The sequence below is a fragment of the Sceloporus occidentalis genome, unplaced genomic scaffold (assembly GCF_023333645.1).
Source record: "Sceloporus occidentalis isolate IW3139 unplaced genomic scaffold, rSceOcc1.0.p SCAF_44, whole genome shotgun sequence".
NCBI classification, from domain to species: domain Eukaryota; kingdom Metazoa; phylum Chordata; class Lepidosauria; order Squamata; family Phrynosomatidae; genus Sceloporus; species Sceloporus occidentalis.
Genome location: NW_028317024.1, coordinates 6726446 through 6749935, shown reverse-complemented (window position 1 = coordinate 6749935; position 23490 = coordinate 6726446). Strand labels below are relative to the sequence as shown.

At 36.5% G+C, this 23490-nt stretch overlaps 1 protein-coding gene across 1 annotated transcript in view; it reads left to right on the top strand.

The window, feature by feature from the left end:
- Positions 1 to 23490, top strand: part of LOC149289629 (docking protein 6-like) — a 162068-nt gene that overhangs the window by 80513 nt on the left and 58065 nt on the right. Inside the window, exons 4-5 of the mRNA XM_089490430.1 lie at positions 4839 to 4958; positions 22231 to 22420. Coding sequence (XP_089346556.1) covers positions 4839 to 4958; positions 22231 to 22420 — 310 coding nt within the window. The remainder of the gene's footprint in view (positions 1 to 4838; positions 4959 to 22230; positions 22421 to 23490) is intronic.

Genomic DNA, 23490 nt, shown 5'->3' with positions numbered 1-23490 from the left:
AGACAATTCATCCACACCCTTAATCCATACTCTCACTCATTCACACAATTCATCCACACATTAATTCATACTCTCACTCATTCACACAGTTCATCCACACACTAATTCATACTCTCACTCATTCACACAATTTATCCACACATTAATTCATACTCTCACGCATTCACACAGTTCATCCACACATTAATTCATACTCTCACGCATTCACACAATTCATCCACACATTAATTCATACTCTCGTTCATTTACACAATTCATCCTCAGACTAATTCATTCATTATCTCACTCATTCTCACTATTTATTTCAATACTCTTACTACCCTCTTTCTCACTATCTACCTCCTCTCCCTCCCTTCTCACTATCTACACCCTCTCCCTCTCTTCTGACTATCTACCCTCTTCCCCCTTTGTAGTTCACTTACCTTCCCGAGGTGAGAGCGTGAGGCCTCTGTCTCCCTGCTCTGCCGCGATGCACTCTACTGAGTGCCAGAATCAGCATTACATATCGGCACTGCGATCCAACTAGAGGCCTCGCAGAAGTGACTGAGGGGTGCCGAGCGGTTGCAGAAAACTTTATGAGCCACCGCTCGGCACCCCTCTCTCTCCTCCGCGTCAGAAAAAAAAAGATGGCGTTTCAATTCCAGGACAATGCATTGCGGGACTGTCCTGGGCAATCCGGAACATGTACCAACCCGGGCTGGTAGGAGGCCCTTGCCTTAATCTGGCCCTGAATATGTGTCACAAACATGCAAAAAACATGTTGTTGCTATGCACGTTGTTATAAATTGTTGAAATTAATAGATACCAATGATAGCGTGAGAGTCTTCATTTAGACATAGTATTTTGATATGTGGCACTCTAAGGCAGCTACCCTGAGACAATGGGCCTACCAGGACATATCATTTTTATTCAAAGGGAGGAATTATTATGCAAATTAAGTCAAAACCAATAAGAAATTTTAGAAAAGTGGCGGGTCCACTTTGGAAATCGATGAAGATAACAGACCAGTATAACTTTTTTAACTTTTGGCACTTGAGTGTATGATGTACCCTGATACTTCAGGTGTTGTTCCATGTAAATTTGGATGCCCTATCATATTAAGCATAGAAATGTAAAATGAACTGAGTTTGCATATATTGCTCAGATATATTAAATATATAAAAATAACACTGAAACTTATTAAAAAAAGTATTTTATTTATTTGTTTATGTATTGCTGCCAATGAACTTCAACATGTCCCTCTTCTTCTGTCTTGTTTAAGGCTAGATCTAAGCCTTCCCTGAAAAAAAATATTTATGGACAGGAATTGAGTATTCTAATATCATAAGATGTCTCTATAACTATAAAATATTCACCAGAGTAAGTGGAACAGTACCCTTAACAGATTTTTTTCCCATAGTTAAAGATAAGTCTCCACAGAGATTTTGTAATGTAACCAAAAAATCATACTTTTTAACGTACATATTTTTGTGTTTAAATAAATATTTTATATAAAAATAATTTACAACTAAAATAATAAATGCCCCCAGTGTGGTGGCAGAATTAGGAATAATTCACTGTTATTGCAAACCAGTAGAGCAGAAATGCATTTTATTAAATCATAATTGAATGACAAATTCCTGTGGTCATTAAAATACTGCTGAATGGGTATTTTAGTGGTAAAATATATGAACCCATTGATATGTCCTTTTAATGAATCCTCCTTAATACAGTATGCTTTTAGAAAACAGTGCTATAAAGACAGGTTATTGCTGTATTCCAACAGAGACAAATCTATAATTAACTGAATAACAAGATAAATGTTTTTAATTATGCAAAATAATTGTAAGTCACTGCTGTGCTGTTGTGTTTAATTTGCAATATGAAGTATTACCCTCAGCTCCACATACTAGAAGAGATCGCACTGAGGAATTTAATTTATGTTGTTAACTATACAGAAAGAATCAAGCTACTTATTCATGCATTTAGTGATCTATTAATTTTATAGATTCAGTAATTATTCTTAAAACAGAACAAAACTTAAAATGTATAAGTTTTGTTCTCTTTCGCTCTCTTTTCTTCTTTTTCTTTTTTTACAAAAAAGGAATTGTGAATTCAAAACTGAAAAATTATATTGTAGATATACGGTATATATTGTGTAGCTTATTTCATGCAATGATTGATGTGACTAGTCAATATTTTTGCATAGGGCCTTTTAAAACATGTTACTGGCCCTGACCTAAGGACAACTCACACTATAGATTGTTAAGAAGCAGTTTATTTGGGTAATGATAAATGCATATGTGTGTGTGTATCGATATATAATTATTTATAATTATATAACAAAACTTAGTCTGGTAAAATTGTAGTAGAGTTTTAATTCTGTTGCTTTAATATTCACTCAGAAGAGACCACTCTGGTGTGAAGGGTTGCACTGGCCCTGTTCAATGCACAATTCTATAAGACCTTGGAGAAATCTCACCAAATTTACTATACTTTGTCCAGGGTCAGCCCGGCTCTTTCTGCAGCAAAAACTAGTGTTGGCTCTTCAGAATGTATAGTGAAGCGAAGAAGTTGAAACCTAACCCTCCCTAAATCCCCTAAACCTCTAATATATGACTTGATTAATATTTGCATGTTAATAAGAACTGAGAGTGTTTGTCTCAGATCTCAATCTTTCAAAAAACAAAACCAAAATGATGCAAACATATAAAAAAATGGATGAAACTCAATTTCTTATTGAATATCTTAAATAGCTTTACCAAAATTATTCTGAATAAAACAGCCAACACAATATGTGATTCAGTGAAATGATGACAAATTGACTAAAGTATTTGGCAAGAAAAACACAGGAAATACATATGAAATGAACAATGTATTATAAACAAAATATGTATCCTAAATCGCATTTTTTTGGCATATACTGTAATAATCCATTATAAACTACAAATGTATGCAATGAATTATGACTAGTAAACAATATGTTCAAAAATCTAATTAAATCAGTTCTGAAATAAAAAGAGAGCACGGGGTAAAACAAAGTATCACTAATACCTATTACTTCAGGAGCAGTAATTCCATAGCTACAATATATACATACATAATGACTACAAACTACAAACTTAAGATGCGTGTATGTGTAAGTGTTGTAACAGGCCCTGACAGGGATGGTGGTGGAAAACTGGTTGCTACCTATAATGGTACCCATCCTATCTTGAAGCTACCCCCAGCCACCCAATGATCGCTGCTATCATGTCACTGAGATACGCCATAATGGGTGTTGTATAAACAATGTGGAGAAAATTAAGATGAGTGGATGAGCAGATATATGGTGACTATTAAGCCCCCATAAACACTGCCTTTTTCTACCTAAGGCCACATCTGTTCCTCAGTAAAGACACTGTCAGGCTAATTCATGTTATTTTTTTATTAGTTTAAGGTAGTTTTTAAGGTGTGTTTCTAAAATGTAAGTACATCTTACATTACATCAGATAGATAGATGATAGATAGATAGATAGATAGAATATCTATTTTATTTTATTACTGGCTTAGTTTGTTCTGTTTAACAAAGCAAAACTCAAATGTGTAACAAAGGGTTTTCTTGTAAAAAAAAAAAAGAGCAAATGGTTGGTACTTATAGATATATAGACATTATACTCGTCACCTCATTCTTACAAGCATATATTTATAACAAATATGACTTTTTTTTTTTGGTACTGCTATAGTGCTGACAATTTACGCACCTGTATGCAAAGTACCTCTGCTTCAGAGTAATCATTACCTACCCATAACAAGCAACACAATAAATAAGTGTAGCTATGATAATGTTATTAATTCTGACAAAACAAACTTGTTTTCCTCCAATTATTTAATGACACATATACAGTGTTTGAATGTGCAAGATATATAATTAATTGCATTGTACGGCTGTGCCTTTTTATTAGATAGGAAGGTGTTGCAGAGTCAATCTTTTTCAGTGCGCAAATAAAAAAAAGGAGAAAACATTCGTATTGTGTTCTAAAACTGAATTTAATGTTATGCTCTGTAGTCTGAAACAAATATTTCAATAAAAAAATGTTGCAAATCTTTACCAGTGGCTTTTATACTGTGGAGTAAATACCAATACATTTCATTAATTTGCACTTCTTTCCAATTTGTCTGTTTATATTATATACGCGCTTAAGTTGTATGCTGTCGATCCTTAGCTAACAAACTGCAATGCTATGTATAATTACACATTGTCCATGAGTGGGTGAGTGCTGGATGACTATGATAAATTATTACATTTATAAATACAACGTTTTAATAAAAGGCAGTCCTCCACTATTGCATGTATTGCTCTTAAATTTTCCTCAAGTATAAACACAAAAAATATATAGTTTATAGGGGTCTGTGTGTGTTGGCACAGCGCTATTCTGTGGTCATGTATGGAACTGCAGTAAACAATAAATAAATAACAATAAACAAAGCCACCGCCTTTGGATATGGTTGCATTTTACCAGCATTACCTTGTGGGAAATTTCCTGTTTAACCATGTAAGTATTTTAATTGATATAACAACCAATATGCTATTTAACAATTTGATTGGATTTTCGTTAATATTATTTTCTGGAGATGTAACTATCTGACATTTCATTATGCTAATGTGAGTAATCCTTTATATTGGTATCAGTATTGTGCTCATAAATTGCTTACATTTGTTGCCATTCAATATTTTTCATGTATGCAAATGTAAACCACTATTCTGAATACTTTCGCATTTTCCTATGCTTTAAAGTGCTGACACAGTGACAATAAAACAAAAAATATATAGTTTTGATTGTTTCATTTTGAAATATTTTGTATATTATTGTTTACAGAGTTAGAAGCAGAGGAATGGTGCAAGTCCTTATGTATGGAATGTCTAGGAACCAGGCTTAATGATATAAGCCTCGGTGAACCTGACCTACTTGCAGCAGGAGTACAGAGGGAGCAAAATGGTGAGTTATAACTTATTTTGTCATTTTATAGACTTTAAGGAAGTAATGGTAAGGGAAAATCAAACGCTAGCTGTAAAATTTTCCAAGAGAAAATGAAAGACTGCTTATTTTTCTATCAAAGTTATTTTGCCATCTCTCTCTATAAAGTCAACATGTCATTAGGTTTTATTATGCCTCAGGAACTCTCACAGTAAATGCTATAGTACCAGGATGGCCAGCTGTTGGTGCACTAGCTGTTTTGCTATTATTGTATCAACTGGAGTAAAGCATTTGTCTGCTCGTCACCCCTGAGACATAATTCTTTTGCAGATTCATTAAGAAACATAATATGTACTTCCTTAAATCTAGAGTATTTTAGTGCATGCTTCATTTTCTGTATTCACAGCTACATTTTACTAAATGAAATGTTACTTTATCTTCTGTGTCTGTTCCTGTGCTACCGGCTGTATTTTTCTCAGAGCAAGCAGCAATGTTTACAGAGATACTTATGTTAAATCAATTTTCTATAGGTTTTCAAAAAAAGATAATTCTGCACTAGGAAAAGCACACTCCCTGTTATTTCATTTAACACTTACAGTATACTCTGCCTTAAGGAAAAGTAATCATGTAATTTACTGAGTATTTATCAAGTTTTTTGTTTATACTTTGAAGATACAATGTCATTTAAATTTGCTTTGCTCATCAGCTTTAAGCACAATAGTAAAGAAAGATATATTAGTCTGATAATTACTTTATTCCATGAACACCAGGGAAAATGGGAAGCCATGCCTAACTGGTACATATTATTACCATGAGACATTATTCTTGTTTCATCTGACATTAGCAGAGAAAGTACAAAACTGAAAACGATCCGATTAAACACTGTAAATACTCACATATTACAATAATTTCCCCTTTCTTAAAAAAATATATCCAGATAGTATAATGTATTATACAAAAGTACAAAATAACATAACCTCTATGTTTTCATTAAAATTTTGTTCATAGTTAAGTATCTGTAGTATCTAAAGATTTTATGATAGTTTTGTTATGTGTTCCTAGGTATAAGGTATATGTATGCATATGAAACCTTGTCACAGTAGCCTGATGTTTTGTTGACTGGGTAACTTTAATAACAGACCAAAATGAGTGGGCGAGGCAATGGCTTAAGGACAAGCGATTGAAGGATGAATGTTCAGACATACATCCTTCTAATGTATAGATGTATACATCCTTCTAAATCAGACTGCAAGGGAACAGTTCCCCTCTCCTGAAAAAAGGTAGGCAAGTTGGAGGGGGGTTATAGGTACTGGTGGGGACAAAACATGGGGACATGGCAGTAGCTGGGTTGTACTTGACAGGGGGTAAATGGCAGGGGCTAGGGTAGACATGCCAGGGGTGGTGGGACAACACAGGGGCTGGAGGGGATATAACACTGGCTGGGAGAACATGGTAGGGGCTGGTGGGTACATGACAGGGTCTGGGAGGCATGGCAGGGCTGATAGGGACAACGCAGGAGCTGAAGGGGGATTACAGGCACTGATGGGGCATGGCAGGGGTTGGAGGGAGCATACTAGGGGCTGAACATGACAGGGCAGCTAGTTACAATACAAGATGATGGGGACAGTAACATTCTGTAGTAATTTAACTCCATCAAGTTCAACCCTCCTACATATCCAAAAGAGGCAAAAAAACCCCAGTTAAGAAATTTGCCCAAAAATCCTTCTTGACTTCAAAAGGCTCTAAAATGGTCTTTTTGAAGGCATCTATTGTATTTGATAGCACCCCCTCACTTGGCAGTGAATTCCATACCTGTATTTTCCTCAGCAATTTTATCTATGGGCCAGTTTAACTTCCCAGTTGGGTGGTTTTCTGAAAGCTAATGTGCCCTCTGTAAGTAGTGGTTATAAGTCCCTTATAATTGTATGTACTCCCTCTGATTTCTAGCTCTCCTGCCCCTATCCTCTGGAATGCTCTCCCCCAACCTATCCATCTTTCTCCATGACTTTATTTTTTCAAAAAATCCCCCAAGACCCACTTCTTTAAGGACGCTAACAACATTGCACATTAACGCCCTCCCATATTCCTTTAGCTCTCCTTTCCTAGTCCCTTTCCTGCAATACTTTTACTAGTGTGACTGGTCCATCCCTAACAACTGTACTTTTACCTATTGTGTAATACACCCTAACACCCTCTAGATTGTAAGCTCATCTGAGCTCTTCCCCACCTGTTGTCTCTGTAAGTCAAATTATACTACTTGTTATGCCCTGTCCACCCATTATACAGCGCTACGGAATTTGATGGTGCTATATAAAACAATAAATAATAATAATAAATACGATTTGTCCTAAGTTTAGAAATAACCAATGTTTTTATGGGGAGGTTTGCAAGTTATAGGGCAAAAAGTACAAATAGCATTTGGCTATTACAAAACTTTTTTCAAATCTGGTAACCCTGTCTCCATGTCATATTTGGGACTTCTTTGAAGCTGATTAATACAACTAACCCTTATCAAACCATATATTTGTGAAAACGAGATACCCCAAGGTATTTCAAATACTGGTATTTTAACTCTTCCCATGTACTAATTCTACTACGAGCCTTTGTCAAACTTTGTGGTAGTAATTTATTTTGTGGGTTTTTTTCCACACAAATTGTACTTCAGGTAAAAATTTACAGCTCCTGATATGTGTCATATCGAAATAACACCCCAATATGTGTCCAGCAAGATCTCTTGAGTACAGTACACCCATGCATAGGTTTGCCAAGTTATTTGAGGGCTAAAAGAGCACATTTGGGACATGGTGAATTCAGTTTTTCAACTTGGAGTTGTGACATCTAGTCAGTCTATGCTCATGTCCTATTTGTGACATCTTGAAACCAGCCAATTCAATTTACTGCATCAAACCATGCATTTAAACCATGCTTTATTTTTTAATTTTTTAATGGGAACTGCCATCTTGCGAGAGCCAAAATCTCTTGCGATGGCACTTGTGACCACTCTCCAAAGCAGTTAAAGTGCATCCTTGGGTGGGTGCTCGGTGTCTGAATGCCTCACTGTCGATGCATTTCAGTGACACCATTTAAGCTTTTTAATCAGGTGTCTGTCGCCATATTATATATGGTGGACATTGACCTATACCTTATCAGTCTCTATCATTCTCCTTAAGTTGTATACTGTAACGTAACTCATGACTTAATTAGATGTTTTGCCATTAGTATTGCTTTTGATAAAGGGAGGTTGATAAGCTTGTCCTTAAAATGGAAAGTTAGTTTAATAAAAAGGTATTATTTTATATTGCAGTGCTCATTTTTTCAATTTACACTGGACTAACACAGCTATCCCAAGCTACTTGTTTTATGAAATAAAATATAAAACATTTGCCCTTTACGATATGAAAATAATAATAATAAATCAGTTCATCACTGTCAATCTATTATTGTGCTTATTTCATTAGACCTGGAAATAACATTTGGGTACACTTTTGGGTACATGCATTTAAAAAAATGAACCAATTACCGTATTTGCTCGATTATAAGACGACCCTGATTATAAGACGACCCCCCCAATCTGAATATTAATTTAGGAAAAAAAGAAAAAGCCTGAATATAAGACGACCCTATAGGAAAAAAGTTTTACCAGTAAATGTTAATTTAAATGCGGGGAACTCTGATCTCTGACAACCGGGAAAGGTCTGCGCGATGGACGCAGACAACCCCTGCTGCTAGCCACACCTCCTTCTTGCTGCAGCGAAAGTTGTCTACGCGAATCGTGTAGACATCTACACGCTGCCCCAGCTACACACCGGGGACTCAGAAGTACCGGTAAGTGGGGCAGGCGGGGGAGACAGGAGGATCCAGGTCCCCTACAGCTGCGGGGGATCTGGATCTTAGTCGTCTCATAGTCAGACCTATTTGAGGTCTGATTATAAGACGACCCCGATTATAAGACGAGGGGTATTTTTCAGAGCATTTGCTCTGAAAAAACCTCGTCTTATAATCGAGCAAATACAGTATTAAAAATATTACACTAAATTTACTTTGTAATTCTGGTAGGCGTGGGGGTCAGTTCCAAACACAGGGCATACTATCCCTAAAAATATACTGTCCTAAAGGCCAAAGGAAAATCAAATCTGAGGCTTCTAGCTTATATATTTTTGAACCCAAATGAACTGTATATAAGTGAACATGGACCAAATCCATAATTGACCTAGATTGACTTGAGATGACTTTTGGGAAGTAAAAGGAATTCAGTAATAGCCACTTGTACTTCAATAACCCAGGCCAATAAATCATATCAGGTTATAAAATGAAGACTTGGTCCTTTTGTCACCTTGGCTTGCCACATTCATTAATCTCCACAATATGGCTTTGTATGTTTTACGTGACTGTGATCTCTATTACTGCAATGGTAGTTAAGTTCCCCTTAAAATATTGTTGTCAGACATTTTGCAAAAGACCACTTTTTTGTAACACGTACATTAAATATGGGTGATCTCCCACAGTATATACAGTACTGGGTATTTAGCAAAAAATGACTGCTATATATTTGCATGTATGGAAATCAAAATATTAGGATGAGCCATGGGGTGTCTGTTTCTGCAGTACAGGAATTTTAAGATTTTGTTAGTAATCCTTATCAATCACCTATACAATGTCACATGATACAAAAAAATAATTTTTTTCTTATAAATTTCTAAATTATTAATTCTCCTAATAACCTAATAATGACAATTAGCAAAACACATAAAAGGTTACACCGCATAGAATAGATAAAGTGAAAATATTCAATAACAATAAAAATGATCGTACAGAATGTATATAACTAAAACACGTCCCAACAGTTTGTTAACTATATCATGCCAAATGAATGCGTGTTTTCCTAAGCAGTCTAATAGACAATATGACTAATACGTACACCAATTTAAAGCTATACTTTATTTTCTTTAATTTGTTATATTTTTTTTTTCTGTGGTGACTGGGACGTAGTGTCGAATATGATACATTCAGGCTTCCTTGAGCCCGAGTCCTGGGCTGAATACCCTTTTTTACACTCTATATAGGATGGTCCTGCTTGTTAGGATTTGTTAATTGGGAAGATCACCATAAGTGAATGTCTGGTTAAATCACAGATTTAGGAAAGTCAGATCATTCCTATTTGTCATCTTGCTGTGATGCCCTGGTAGACTGGTATCATAACATGGATATAGAAAAATGTCAAAACACAAAAGAATAGGCCAAAATAAAGTATTCATTTATTGTTAATTACAAAACGCACTGGAGAAACGACAGGGATTGCAGCCGTCGCAACTGTGGCGGGCCCGTGCCTCTAGGGGACCCGGTGCGACCCCGGTGACCCCTTGTTCCTGTCTCTTTATATCAATTCAAAATAGTTTAGAAAGGGCCATTCTGACCTGGACCCCACCCAGGGGAGGGCTAGCAGCCTAAGGCCTGGGGGGGCAAGTCAAGTCAAGTGGCCCATTGTGCCACCGAATCAGCCCACCATACATGCCCACCTTTTCCTGATTTTCTAACGCATGTTGATGTAATAAAGCAAGTCAAATATGATTCAGATTTGGTTTAACATAATTAAATTTAATAGCAACAAAGGATGGTAAATATAGCAAAACCTAATGTCCCCTTGATGCTCAGCCAGTTAAATGTCCCCCATGATACTGGCTGAGAATTATGGAAAGTATAGTACACAGCAGCAGGGAAATTGTAAAGGCTAATATGAGTACCCTACCAGGATCATACCTTAAATTGGGCCCATACACTCTCAAATATTAATTCACTGGAAGGGCTGATTGGGGACAAAGCCTGACACTGGTGAGCTCAATGGGGGCAGCAATGACATGGGGGGGTGAATGAGGACAGAGGTGACACTGGGAGGGGCTTATTGGGGAAAGAGGTGACACTGGGAGGGGCTGATTGGGGACAGAGGTGACACTGGGAGGGGCTGATTGGGGACAAAGGTGACACTGGAGGGGCTGGATGGTGAGAGAGGCGACACTGGGGAGCTGAACTTGTGTGTCTATATATATAAGTGTTTATATATAAAGTATTTGTCTATACAAATATATCTATATAAAAATAAATAAAATATCAATCTCCATTTTTTAAATAAATAAAAAAACTTTATGCGGTTTGTCCCCCTCCACAGGCACACTTATACAGACACACTTAGGCACACAGCCAGGCACACTTACACACAGACACACACTTACATACAGACAACCTTACAAAATGAAGAATACAAAAAAAATTATGTTGTTTGTCCCCCTCCACAGACACACTTACAAAGATGCACTTATACACAGAGAGACAAACTTACACACACACTTGCAGACACGCAGAGGCAACCTCACACACACTTAGAGGCACACACAGATTTCTTTTTTTTGGAATAAAAAAATGCAGTTTGTCCCTCTCCACTTACACACTTACAAACACAGACACACTTACACACAGACTTAAACACATGTGCATACACACAGCACACACACAACCTCACAGATTTTTTTAATTCAAGAATAAAAAAAACATTATGTTTGTCCCCCTCCACAGACAAACTTACACACAATCTTACATACACACACAATCTTACACATGCAGACACAGAGATTACTTTCCCCTCCATGGACACATTTACATACACACACAGATTTATTTATTTTTACAAATAAAAAAAAAAGTATTATACACTTTGTACAAAAAAACATTTATTTACTGACCTTCTACTTCTTCCACTGTGGGGCTTTTTCATCTTGACCTTCAGTCCTCTGGTAGCTGCAGACTGCCGTTTTCTATGTAAACAGGATGTCAGTGACACTGGGATTGAATAACTACAGCATCTTGTTCCTCTTGATGAAGCTTGTGTGGGGCGAAACTCATTGAGGACATTAGAGGACATTATTCTAGCATTTTTGCACATCTTTATTTACTTATTAATACCTATTAATTTATTGATTAATAAACTTTTTTGAAGGACTACTGATTGAAGCATTTAAAGGAGATTGTCCTTACAGTGTTTTTTTGCACATGTGCAATTATTCCTGTAAGTGTTCTGTACTTCTTTACATACTATTTGCATATTATTGTATTGTGAAAATACTTTGACATTGGTGTACGTTTCTTGTATTTGAACTACTATTTAGCTTGAAAGAATGTATTTGCCTGGACTTCAGTCTTAATTGGTAAAAACCTACTTCTTCTGCCAAGACACATTTGTATCACATAGCCAAATAATTAGTATTGATGTGGTTGAAGGGGCAATGATACTTTTCTGTCAGAACACCTTGAAATTTAGTGAACCATAACAGATGACAAAAATATAAAAAAAGTAAAATACATTTTAAATGTAAGCATTTTCAATGCCAGGACATATTTACCGAAATTAACATGCCATTGAAATGGTTAAGTTGCCTGTGGCATACTGTCTTTAAATTCCTTTGAACATGTAGTGAGTATTTGTTTTACTTTTGTATAGGGTGTTACATTTAATTAGACTTGTCTAAGGATTTCTAAACATAGCTTTCATTGACTTTACGTATAATCTGCAAAGCCAATTAAGGATGTAGCTGAAGTTGTTTCTTAGTGATTTGTGTATAACTTTTCACAGGTCACAATCCTCCATGATTGCAAGCTTTGTTTTTAGACATGTAGTTGAATGGCAAACAATTTCTACATTTTTCACATAAGGAAATTAAAATTGAACCATTCCAAATATGCTGTAGACCAGTCTTTCATAAGTGTTCCTGGGTAGTATGTAGTCTGACAATAGGTAGAAATCATATGCTGAATTCAGATAATTATGTCGGCGTATGAATTCTACATGCTGGCAGGCCTTAGGTATTTGAAAGAGTAGCCAGGAATTCATAAAGAATTAATAAGTGTCCACTCTGGCAACCGTTGGTGGAAATCATTGTGGAGTTTTATATCAGGTATAATGCTAGATACAACATCTCATTATAAAATATAATACTTTGTGGAATATTGGATCACCTGTGCACTATGGAATAAATTCAACATTCATCAACACTTACACAATGTCTTTGCATTAATAAATATTTAAAAATGTGTATATCGGTGTAGCATGTGATTTTAACAACCAATTGTTAAGCCAATATACAACCTAAAACACACCAAAACTTTAGATTTGAAAATGGTTTTTACTCTATTACACAGGTGTCCTAATTAATGCTAAATATGTACATGCAGCTTAATACTGTGTTTTGTAACTGTATTTGGGATAAACATTCAATAATATACTATTTAGACTTTATTTGTAAATAAAACTCAGAACTGAAGCTCAGTTAAAATCACATGGTAACAAAATTCATGAGCCATGGAAAAATGTGTCTTACTAGACATGTGCTTAATGACAGAGGCATATCATAAAGGAGCATATTCTATCCATCAATGTTTCTATGTCTTGTGCCTGGAGGTGATTTTGTTAAATAATTTTGAAAACAATTTAAAAAAAAAACAAAAAAAACCCTTTCTTTCAAGTAGAGTGTTTTTGGGTTGTATAATCATGATGTGTATTTTTGTTTAATTTAGCAAAAGATGGCAAAATTTAATTAACTCCTTATTTTTGTTTCTGACACTGAGAAGTGTAATTGTGCAATTTGCCAATCACCTGCTTATAAATAAATTGTAGCTGAAGTTTTTATATGAAAAATTATTCATGTCTGAAGTGCATTGCTTATTATCTGGCTTTCCAAGAGTTACATCAAGAGAGCATGTTATTGGCTGTATGTGCATAGTCTGATGCATATATATTTTGTGACGCATATCCCTGTCTTTTATTTTGGCAAACAGAATTTGCAAGGAAGATTTTTTTTAAAAAATGCTCTGAACACAGCAACAGCAGATGCTACTCTTTCAAATGAATGGTTTCATCTTGTCATACATACATCAAATATTCAAACCAGGGGCTGCTGAGCTTATTGGTTAATGAAATGCATCTGCAAAAGAAAAAAAAAATTAGACATGGTGATGTGAGATGTAGGCACATTTTAAATAAAAAAAATATATTGCCTGCAGTGTCTTGCCTGGGTATCAGGTTTTATATATTGATGGGGTTGTGCATACAAATTTCATTCTGGTGTTGTCTGATGGAAAAGGTTGTCATATGTTGTAAAAGCCATGATTAGAGATTTAAACATTTATATTTTAGATTACCCCAAGAGTGTAAGTAAAGCCTGAAAAATAGCCTGGCCTGGGCCATATTTCTCAAACTTTTTTGTATGCAGGATTTGCTGCTAAAGTAGAGAGGCTCTTGGCCCTTCATGGTTATTTATTTCGTTTATTCAATGCACAAATGTCCTAATATATGTTATATTCAAAATGATGTGGAGAATACGGTATGAAATACATGTCAGAATGTTATATTTTACTTCTTTGGTCCCAGCCTTATTTAAAGCTAATTGTTTCCCTTGGGTAAACCAATTCTGTACCTGTCAAATCAACTGTAACCTTGTGGTAATCTTAATGCTTGTTAACCATTTGAGTACTAAAAGTCTTGTTGGTGGATTACTGTAAATTGACAGCATGGCCCCCTTGCCCTTTTTCATTCTTGTTGTTTATAGGTTGATAACCTAGTTTTGTATGGGGGCCATCATACAAATCTTTATATATTTATATATATATATATATATATATATATATATATATATATTATATATATGTGTGTGTGTACAAACCCATGCATGGGTGGTATCACTCTACTCGGGAGATGTTGCTGAATACACATTGAGGTGTTTGACAGTGACACGTGTGCACGCACATTCATACCTGAAGTAAAATGTGTGTGGGAAAAAACGCAACAAAATTACTACCAAAAACTTTGACAAAGGGTGGTGGTAAGATGTGTCTATTGAAAGAGTTAAAATACCAGCATTTGATCTGTTTTTCAAAAATATATGATTTGATAGGATAAATTGAATTGGTTGGCTTCAATGATGTCCCAAATTGGACATGGGTAAGAATTTTCAACATGTCAAAATTCCAAGTTCAAAAACTACATTGTGTATTCCCCAAATGTGTCATATTATCCCCCAAACAACCCAACAAACCCATGCATGGATACCACTGTGCTTAGGAGATGTTGCTGAACACATATCGAGGTGTTGTTTGACAGTGGCATATGCCAGGAGCTGTAAATTCATACCTGAAGTAAAATGTGTTTACATTTTTTTAAAAAAAAAAACAATTACTACCATAAAGTTTGACAAAGGCTGGTGGTAGAATGAGTGCATAGAAAGAGTTCAAATACTAGCATTTGAAATAACCTGCGGTTTAATGGGGTAATTTTAGCCTGCAAACAACTAAACAAACCTATGCATGTGTGCTATTACTGTGTTCAGGATGTTGCCAAACACATATTGGGGTGTTGTTTAGGTATGGATTTACAGCTCCTGTATGTGTCACAGCCAAAGAACAATGTGTGTGGGTGGCACTAAAGAAACTACTTCCAAAAACATTGGCACAGGCTGGTGGTAGAATTAGTGACTCAAAAGAGTTGAAATACCCTGAGATGTCTAGTTTCCAAAAATATATAGCACACATTTTTCAACTTGGAACTCCATGTCCTGTTTGGGACATATTTGGAAGTTGGACAAATCAATTTCCCCCCGATCAAACTATATGCTTTTGAAAATTAGACATCCAGGTGTATTTATTGTACTACCAGTCGTTATCAGTTTTTGGTAGTCATTTCTTTGTTGTTTCCTTGTTTTTTCCCACACACACATTTTACTTTAGGTATGAAATTACAGCTCCGGGCATGTGTTACTGCCATACAACACACAAATATGTGTTCGGCGACATCTCCTGATAACTAATACAAAACTGTTCATAGGTTTTGGGTTGTTTAAGGGCCAGATTTTGGTGGTGTGCATTTTTCAAATTGTCATCATGCCCCTATGTCCTATTTGGACAAATGTGAACCCAGTCAAATACTGTTTGAGCAAAAAAGCTTTTGAGACTCATCTAATGCCATGACGTGCCAGACACGTCATTGGTCGTCAACTGACCATTTTTTAGTGACATGTCTGGCACGTCATTGGCCCTGCTCTGCCAGAGTGCTGCAATCAATGCTCTAACATAGTAACATAGTTCATAAGGTTGAAAAATGACCATCAAGTCCATCAAGTTCAACCTATATACATATTGTGTCCCTACTGTGTTGATCCAGAGGAAGGCAAAAAACCCTTATGAAGCAAATGCCAATTGCCCCATACCAGGGGGAAAATTCCTTCCCGACTCCAAATATGGCAATTAGAATAAATCCCTGGATCAACATTCTGTCCCTATTAATCTAATATCCATAACTTGTAATATTATTGCTTTCAAGAAACACGTCCAGGCTCCTTTTGAACTCTTTTATTGAGTTTACCATTACCACTTCCTCTGGCAGAGAGTTCCATAGTCTCACCGCTCTTACTGTAAAGAACCCCCGTCTGTGCTGGTGTAGAAACCTTCTTTCCTCCAGCCGTAGAGGATGTCCCCTTGTTATAGATACAGTCCTGACACAGATCATTACACAAATAAGGAGTAAGGAGTAAGAACATAACTAGCTCCATTAACCCTTTCAACTGTAGACTGCTTCACTTTAAAAAAAAAAAAGTAAACCTATCAGACTTTATCACTTGCAAAACACCTGAGGAGAAAATGGTAAGTAAAATTACATTTAACCTCTCCAGTATCAGAATGGCATGACACCATTAATATTTTAAATGTATGATCTTCTCAAAACACATTAAGTGCTTAAATGACATTTCCCATCCTAGGCCCCTCCCTCCTTCATTCCTGTAATTACTTTATTTTACTTTTATTTGGGATTTTCTCTGGGGAAACATATTCAAACCAGAGCAGTGTCCTGATCTAACACTGGATTAGCTGTAAAATTTATATAAAATATATAGCATTTTAGCAATTTTCTATACCTACAAAAGTAAAAACAATAGGTAAAAGCATACACATGCTACAACACTCTATGAGAATCCCACTATCCCACAATAACAATAGTATAAACAAAGGTAATGGTGGTGCGACCCACCATCAGTGAGTGGAGCGTAAAATAAGAACTCACCCTTGTAGGGTGATATAGGAATCACACACCCAACTATAGCTTCCTAGTCACCGATAAGCATTTCGCCCGTGGGCTTCCTCAAGTCGTTATCAAGTTCCTTATCAAGTTCCTTATCTTTGCATTACACTATTAAATCCTGCTTTTTTGGTTGAAATATATATGCCATTACATAAGTTATGGTGGGTAAAGGTGATGGTAGTTGAAGTATTATTAAACACTCATCTACAGACACCAGACAAGCCAGAAGGCTTGTTTTTCCCTCAGAAATCTCATGGTGCTGCCACAACCACAAGGGATTCTGGGTAGGCGCATGCAAATAAGGTTAACAATTATCACCTTTGCCTCTATATGCACTTTATACATGGATCCCTTGAAAGTAATTGCCCGCTGTACAAGACAGCCTTAAGACAAAACTCGGGAAGAGGTGCAATAGCCAGATCACCGCTCATTGACAGCTGTTTCATCCTTCATGGGACTCGTCAGCATGAGGTTGTGATACTGGCTTAATAGTTGAGGCTTGGAGTAGGTAAGAAATACCATTACATAAGTTATGGTGGGTAAAGGTGATGGAAACCCCTCCATTTAAATTTAAGGGGTAGTAGAAGTATTATTAAACACTCATCTACAGACACCAGACAAGCCAGAAGGCTTGTTTTTCCCTCAGGAATCTCATAGTTCTGCCACAACCACTCATGTGCCTACCCAGAATCCCTTGTGGTTGTGGCAGCACCATGAGATTTCTGAGAGAAAAACAAGCCTTCTGGCTTGTCTGGTGTCTGTAGATGAGGTTTTTAATAATACTTCTACTAATATATATATATATATATATATATATATATATATATATATATATATATATATATATATATATATATATATATATACACACACACACACTGTCGATTATAAGACGACCCCCCAAATTTGAATATTAATTTAGAAACAAAAGTCTGAATGTAAGATTACCTTATAGTTTTACTAGTAAATATTAATTCACACAAACATTTTTTCATATTTAATAAAAACTATATTTTTAATATTTGCCAACCTGTCCCCCAGTTATGCACATCTGCCCCCGGTTTGCTACTCTGCCCTCCCAGATATGCCTTATACCCCCTATATACCACTCTGCCTCCCTGATATGCCACTCTGCCCCCCCAGATATGGCTTATATCCCCTAAATGCCACTCTGCCCCCATAAATGCATTATACCCCCCTATGTGACACTCTGCCCCTCTGATATGCCCTGGCAGAAGTGCCGGGTAGCAGCGGAGGTTGTCTACGTGCATTGCGTAGGAGGATCCAGGTCCCCTGCAGTGCTGCAAGGAATCTTCCTCTCTGGCAGTCAGTGAACGCTGGGGCTTCTATGGTGGAGCACCAGAAGGTCATGTCATCCCGGCGCTTCGCCATAGAAGCCCTTGCAGAAGTGCCCAGCAGTAGTGGAGGTTGCGCGCATCATGCAGACGTCCACCGGCTGCCAGAGAGAAGGATCCAGGTCCCCTGCAGAGCTGTGGGGGATCTGGATCTTAGTCTTCTAGTCGGACCTCAAACAGAGGTTTGATTATAAGATGACCTTGTCTTATATTAGAGCAAATATGGTATAACTATATATATATATATATATATATATATATATATATATAATGAATGTGTGTGTAAAAACCTCTAAGCCTGCATGACCCCCAAAAAAGTAACATCTTGTAATTAAATTGCAAGAGGGATAGATGGGATAGATAGCACGAAAACAAATAACATTTAAGTACATTTTGCCATTTATTTTTGTTTGTTTTGTTGGGGATCCTCCTCATTTTTGGAGATTCTTACAAACAAAAAATAAGGTTCATAGGAATCTGGATGCACAGACCTATTTTTATATCCAATCACGCTTTATCTGCTGACTCATTAAGCCAGTCCCTTTATTGGCTCCCCATTCTCTCCAGAATTAAGCTTAAACTCCTGACCTACAAACTCCTTAACCACATTGCACCCCTATACCTCTGCTGTCATGGCCAAATATTCTCCTATCCCCCCCCCCCTCTTCACTCTTTCTGCAACTTGTGTTTGTCTTCTACCGTTACTGCTTTTTCACTCCACTCACTCCACTCCACTCACTTATCCAGGATTTTACTAGTGTTGTACAAATATCCTGTTTTATTAAACTCTTTTCTACTAACTCCTAAGCTTAAATGTTTATTTAAAGCCCACCTATTCAGAGAAGCATATCATCTCACCTAATTCCCTTCACCTGCATCCTGAGGAAACCAAATATTCTTCTCATGTTCAATGTCTCCACAATACCTTTGCTACAATAAAATCATCCTAATCCAAGCAGTCCCTCTCATTAGTTTTCCCTCAGAATCCTAACGGATTGTAAAATTGCAAGAGCAGGTTTTATTGTTACTTTTGTCCTCTTGTTGCAATAGTGCTACGGAATCTGCTGGCACTCTATAAATAAGTGTAATGTAATGTCTGAAGAATCAAAATAACCTTTGGCTTCTTTGTCAACAGTCCCAAGATTCCTCTTTAGAGTCCACTAAAATATTACAGGGTCTCTCTTAAAGGAATGAAAATGTCACACATTCCTGTTATAAACCTGTTATGTAAATTCATGTATCCAAGCAAATGTGAAACAATCTTATTCAAAATAAGTATATAGACAAAAACTGAATGCACAGCTGGAAAAAGGACAATTCAAAATTTAGTTAATAAAACATAATGATATTGTGTATTGTTCCTTCAAAATAAATTGCTTCATTCATTCCGCATCAGGCACTCAACTCAAATATATGTTATGCTCATATGAGCAAAGCTAGCTATTACTTTCAGCTCATTTATATATGTGCAGAAAGAAGCAAAAAAAGATTTAGCTAACTCGCTGCTACCTTAAATCTGCAATTACCTTATTTTGTTAGAGGAGACGAACGTGGTGAACAAACAGCTATTTTCATGTTTTGCAGAAACTTTTTCTATTTTATATTGTTCTAAATTGATGTTACATAGCTGAAATAAATATTGGATATTAGTGCATTCAGATTTCTACAAACTTGTTTTTGTTTTTTTTAGCAAAACTTGCCTCTTTCGTGAATTTGCCCAAAAAAGGGCAAACCCCCACAAAACTGCCAAAATTTTGTTGCCACCTTTAGCCTCCACAATTACAAGCCATTTTGGCATCATTACAAGTCTTTTTGCTACTCGTTGATGAGGTAACGTGGGAGGGACTGTGTATAAGAGGGTACATATCAATGACGGATAGAAGTAGCCAAAAAAACCAAGAAGTGTTTTCATTAATGGTTATGGCTGTGATAGATTGGTCCATCAACCTGTGGAAGTTTTTTCCTTAATTTTTTACTTTGGCCAATCATCATTTACAATGGAAGTGACAAGCATTAGTTATATAACTGTGCTGACACCATTTTAACTACACTCCACCCTCCATTCACTATCCCCAGCCTTAAACCAGAAATCTTGATTAAATCAACGTATGGTTAAAATGGCAAAACAAATGTACAGTAGGATACTAAAAAACCCTGTGAAATAGTTAAGAAAGGGTTTAAGTGATATATTTATAAGCTAAAAGCCTGTTAAGGTGGTGTAAAAACTAGCAGAGAATTCTATTATGTAGTTTGCTTGGTGCTCCAGTATTAAGTCTACCAATGAAAATGATGAAAGTGAGATCCACTAACGTTCTTTTAGTTTACTGGACTTTTAAAAAACATTTGGCTATAAAACATAACAAAACTGAAAACTCTTGGTTGGGCTTTGTAAGATTTTTCCTTCTACATTTCTGTGCTAAATAAATATTATATTTTTTTATCACTGTGGGGGTCTTCTCTTCGTGATAACATGTAAGGGTAGTATATTTGAAAAAAATAAAAATGAAAGTCCGATCCCTTTTTATATTGTTTAATGTGCATCTGCCATTGAAAAAAATGTATCGTTTTGTAGGGGTAACTTTTCACCAATACATTGTGCTAGCCAATTGGCTAGGAAATGTAAAGGTAAAAATATATTTTAAATTTGAAATCCCTCACACAAATTATCTCTATGCTGAGAGAGATGAAAACTACAAACATGGTTACAAGCACTCTCACAATCCTCTCTGCTATTTCACAGAATGCTGTTCGGTTGTAATGTGTACAACATTATTGGATTGAACAAAAGGCAGTCTGTGTAAATGTGCAAGGTAGCCATATTGGAATGCTACATGTACCAGCACCCACACCATTCAGTAAAGTATAAAACAGAATGTTGTGCATTTGGATTTGTACAAATTTTTTGTTTAACAAAATTTGCCAATTTCATTAACTTGTTCAAATGCCCGAAAAAGAGGAGGGACCCCAAATGAAGCAAATAAAAAGTAACCAGAAAGCTCAGATTTTTTGTTTGCAATTTGTTTTTTTTCGTTCTCTATCACTCACACTCTCTCGCCATGTCTTCCTACCTCTTGGGGGAATAGGAGAGAGGCTGCCCCTGTAGGACGCACAGTGATGAATGAGGGGGAATGACAACAAATGCCATTTTCTGAATAGAACAAGCCCTCCGAATTTCATCTAAACTGGAGGTTGTTTCCTGCCCCTCCAGTTTAGATGAAATTCGGATGGGTAAGAATTATTGGAGTTTTAGTTCAACAGCAGTTAGGGGCCTGTTTATTGGCTGCACAGATCCGGAGCTAAATGTTTGCTGAGAATCCCCAAATATTAACTTTTACTTCAGTCATTGAGGACTTGTCTTGTTTCTGCTCCTGGGACACGAAGATCTTTCACAACATGCCACATATATTTAGAACAGGAAAAGGTCTTCTATACAAAATAATGAATTACCTCTTTCAATCATTGTATACTTTCCCATGCCTTTTCTTGTATTGTCATGTGTAGAAACGCAATCTTATTACACAAAGCAATAATTTAGTTTAGTTGAAACTAACTCGGTAAGTGTAACAATATGAGACTAATTCTACATTTTTGTTGTCATTTCTTACATGGGATTTCAGGAAAAATACAATAGTAATTGTGCAAGCTGAAATAACGTGTTTAGTTACCTATGATTTATGTGTATTCATTCAATGTAGGTAAATAAAGTATCTTCTTTAAAGAAAGAAAAGAAAGAAGCTTTGTTTTGTGAAGTATTTCCTGAGTTTTCAGCAATAAGACAAATTAACCTTAATTTGAATCTGACCCATTTTTCCTCTTTTTCTAGAGCGATTCAATGTATATCTTATGCCAACGCCAAATTTAGACATCTATGGGGAATGTACAATGCAAATCACACATGAAAACATCTATCTATGGGACATTCACAATGCAAAAGTGAAGCTTGTAATGTGGCCTCTTAGTTCGTTAAGGAGGTACGGCAGGGATTCAACATGGTTTACATTTGAATCAGGAAGGTAAGAGCTTATGTCAATAAGGTAAATAAGTATATTTTTGTGTTCATGGACAACTACAGAAATTACAGAATTATCTTTCTGCAAGCTAGTGTAGGTAGAACCCAGACGTTATTGTAAGCGTCCGTGAACTGCAAAAGTCAAACATTGTTGCTTATTTTCTGCTTCTGTTCCCGTGGGATATGTATAAAACCACCAAAAGTTACCAAATGCATGAGACAAAAAGATATATTTTTTTAAATTTTATTTTTTATTTTAAAATGGCAATTGTATGTTAAGAATAATCTTCATAAGCAGAAGCCTACTATAATGGATAACATGATGTTTATCTTGTAATCAGGAGTGTCATGTAATCAAAGCTGTATATCATCCAAAAAGTGAAATGTATTCAATTTGTAGAGGTATTTTAAACTTTGCCTTCTGTTGTTGATTAAGGCCCTGCTACTGCAATTAAACAGCCTTCTATTGCATTTGTAAAGGTATTGTTCAATATCCCTCTCTGTTGTTGAGGAGGTAACTCGAAGGAAGGTAATGCAGAAAATGACTAAAGGCAGAAAAAATAAATATATACCGTATTTGCTCGATTATAAGACAAGGTTTTTTCCAGAGCAAATGCTCTGAAAAATACCCCTCGTCTTATAATCAGACCTCAAATAGGTCTGACTATCAGACTAAGATCCAGATCCCCCGCAGCAATGCAGGGGACCTGGATCCTCCTGTGTTATGCCCCCCCCCCCAACTTACCGGTGCTTCTGAGTCTCCGGTGCTTAGTCCGGGCAGCGTGTAGAGCTCTATGTGACTGCGTAGAGCTCTACACGCTGCCCGGACTAAGCACCGGGGACCCAGATGCAGGGGACCCGGATCCTCCTGTGTTATGCCCCCCCCCCAACTTACCGGTGCTTCTGAGTCCCCAGGGCTTAGTCCGGCCAGCGTGTAGAGCTCTACGCGATTCACGTAGACAACTTTCCCTCAAGCGGAAGTTGTCTACGCGAATCGCGTAGAGCTCTACACGCTTCCCGGACTAAGCATCGGGGACTCAGAAGCATCGGTAAGTTTGGAGGAGGGAGGGGAGG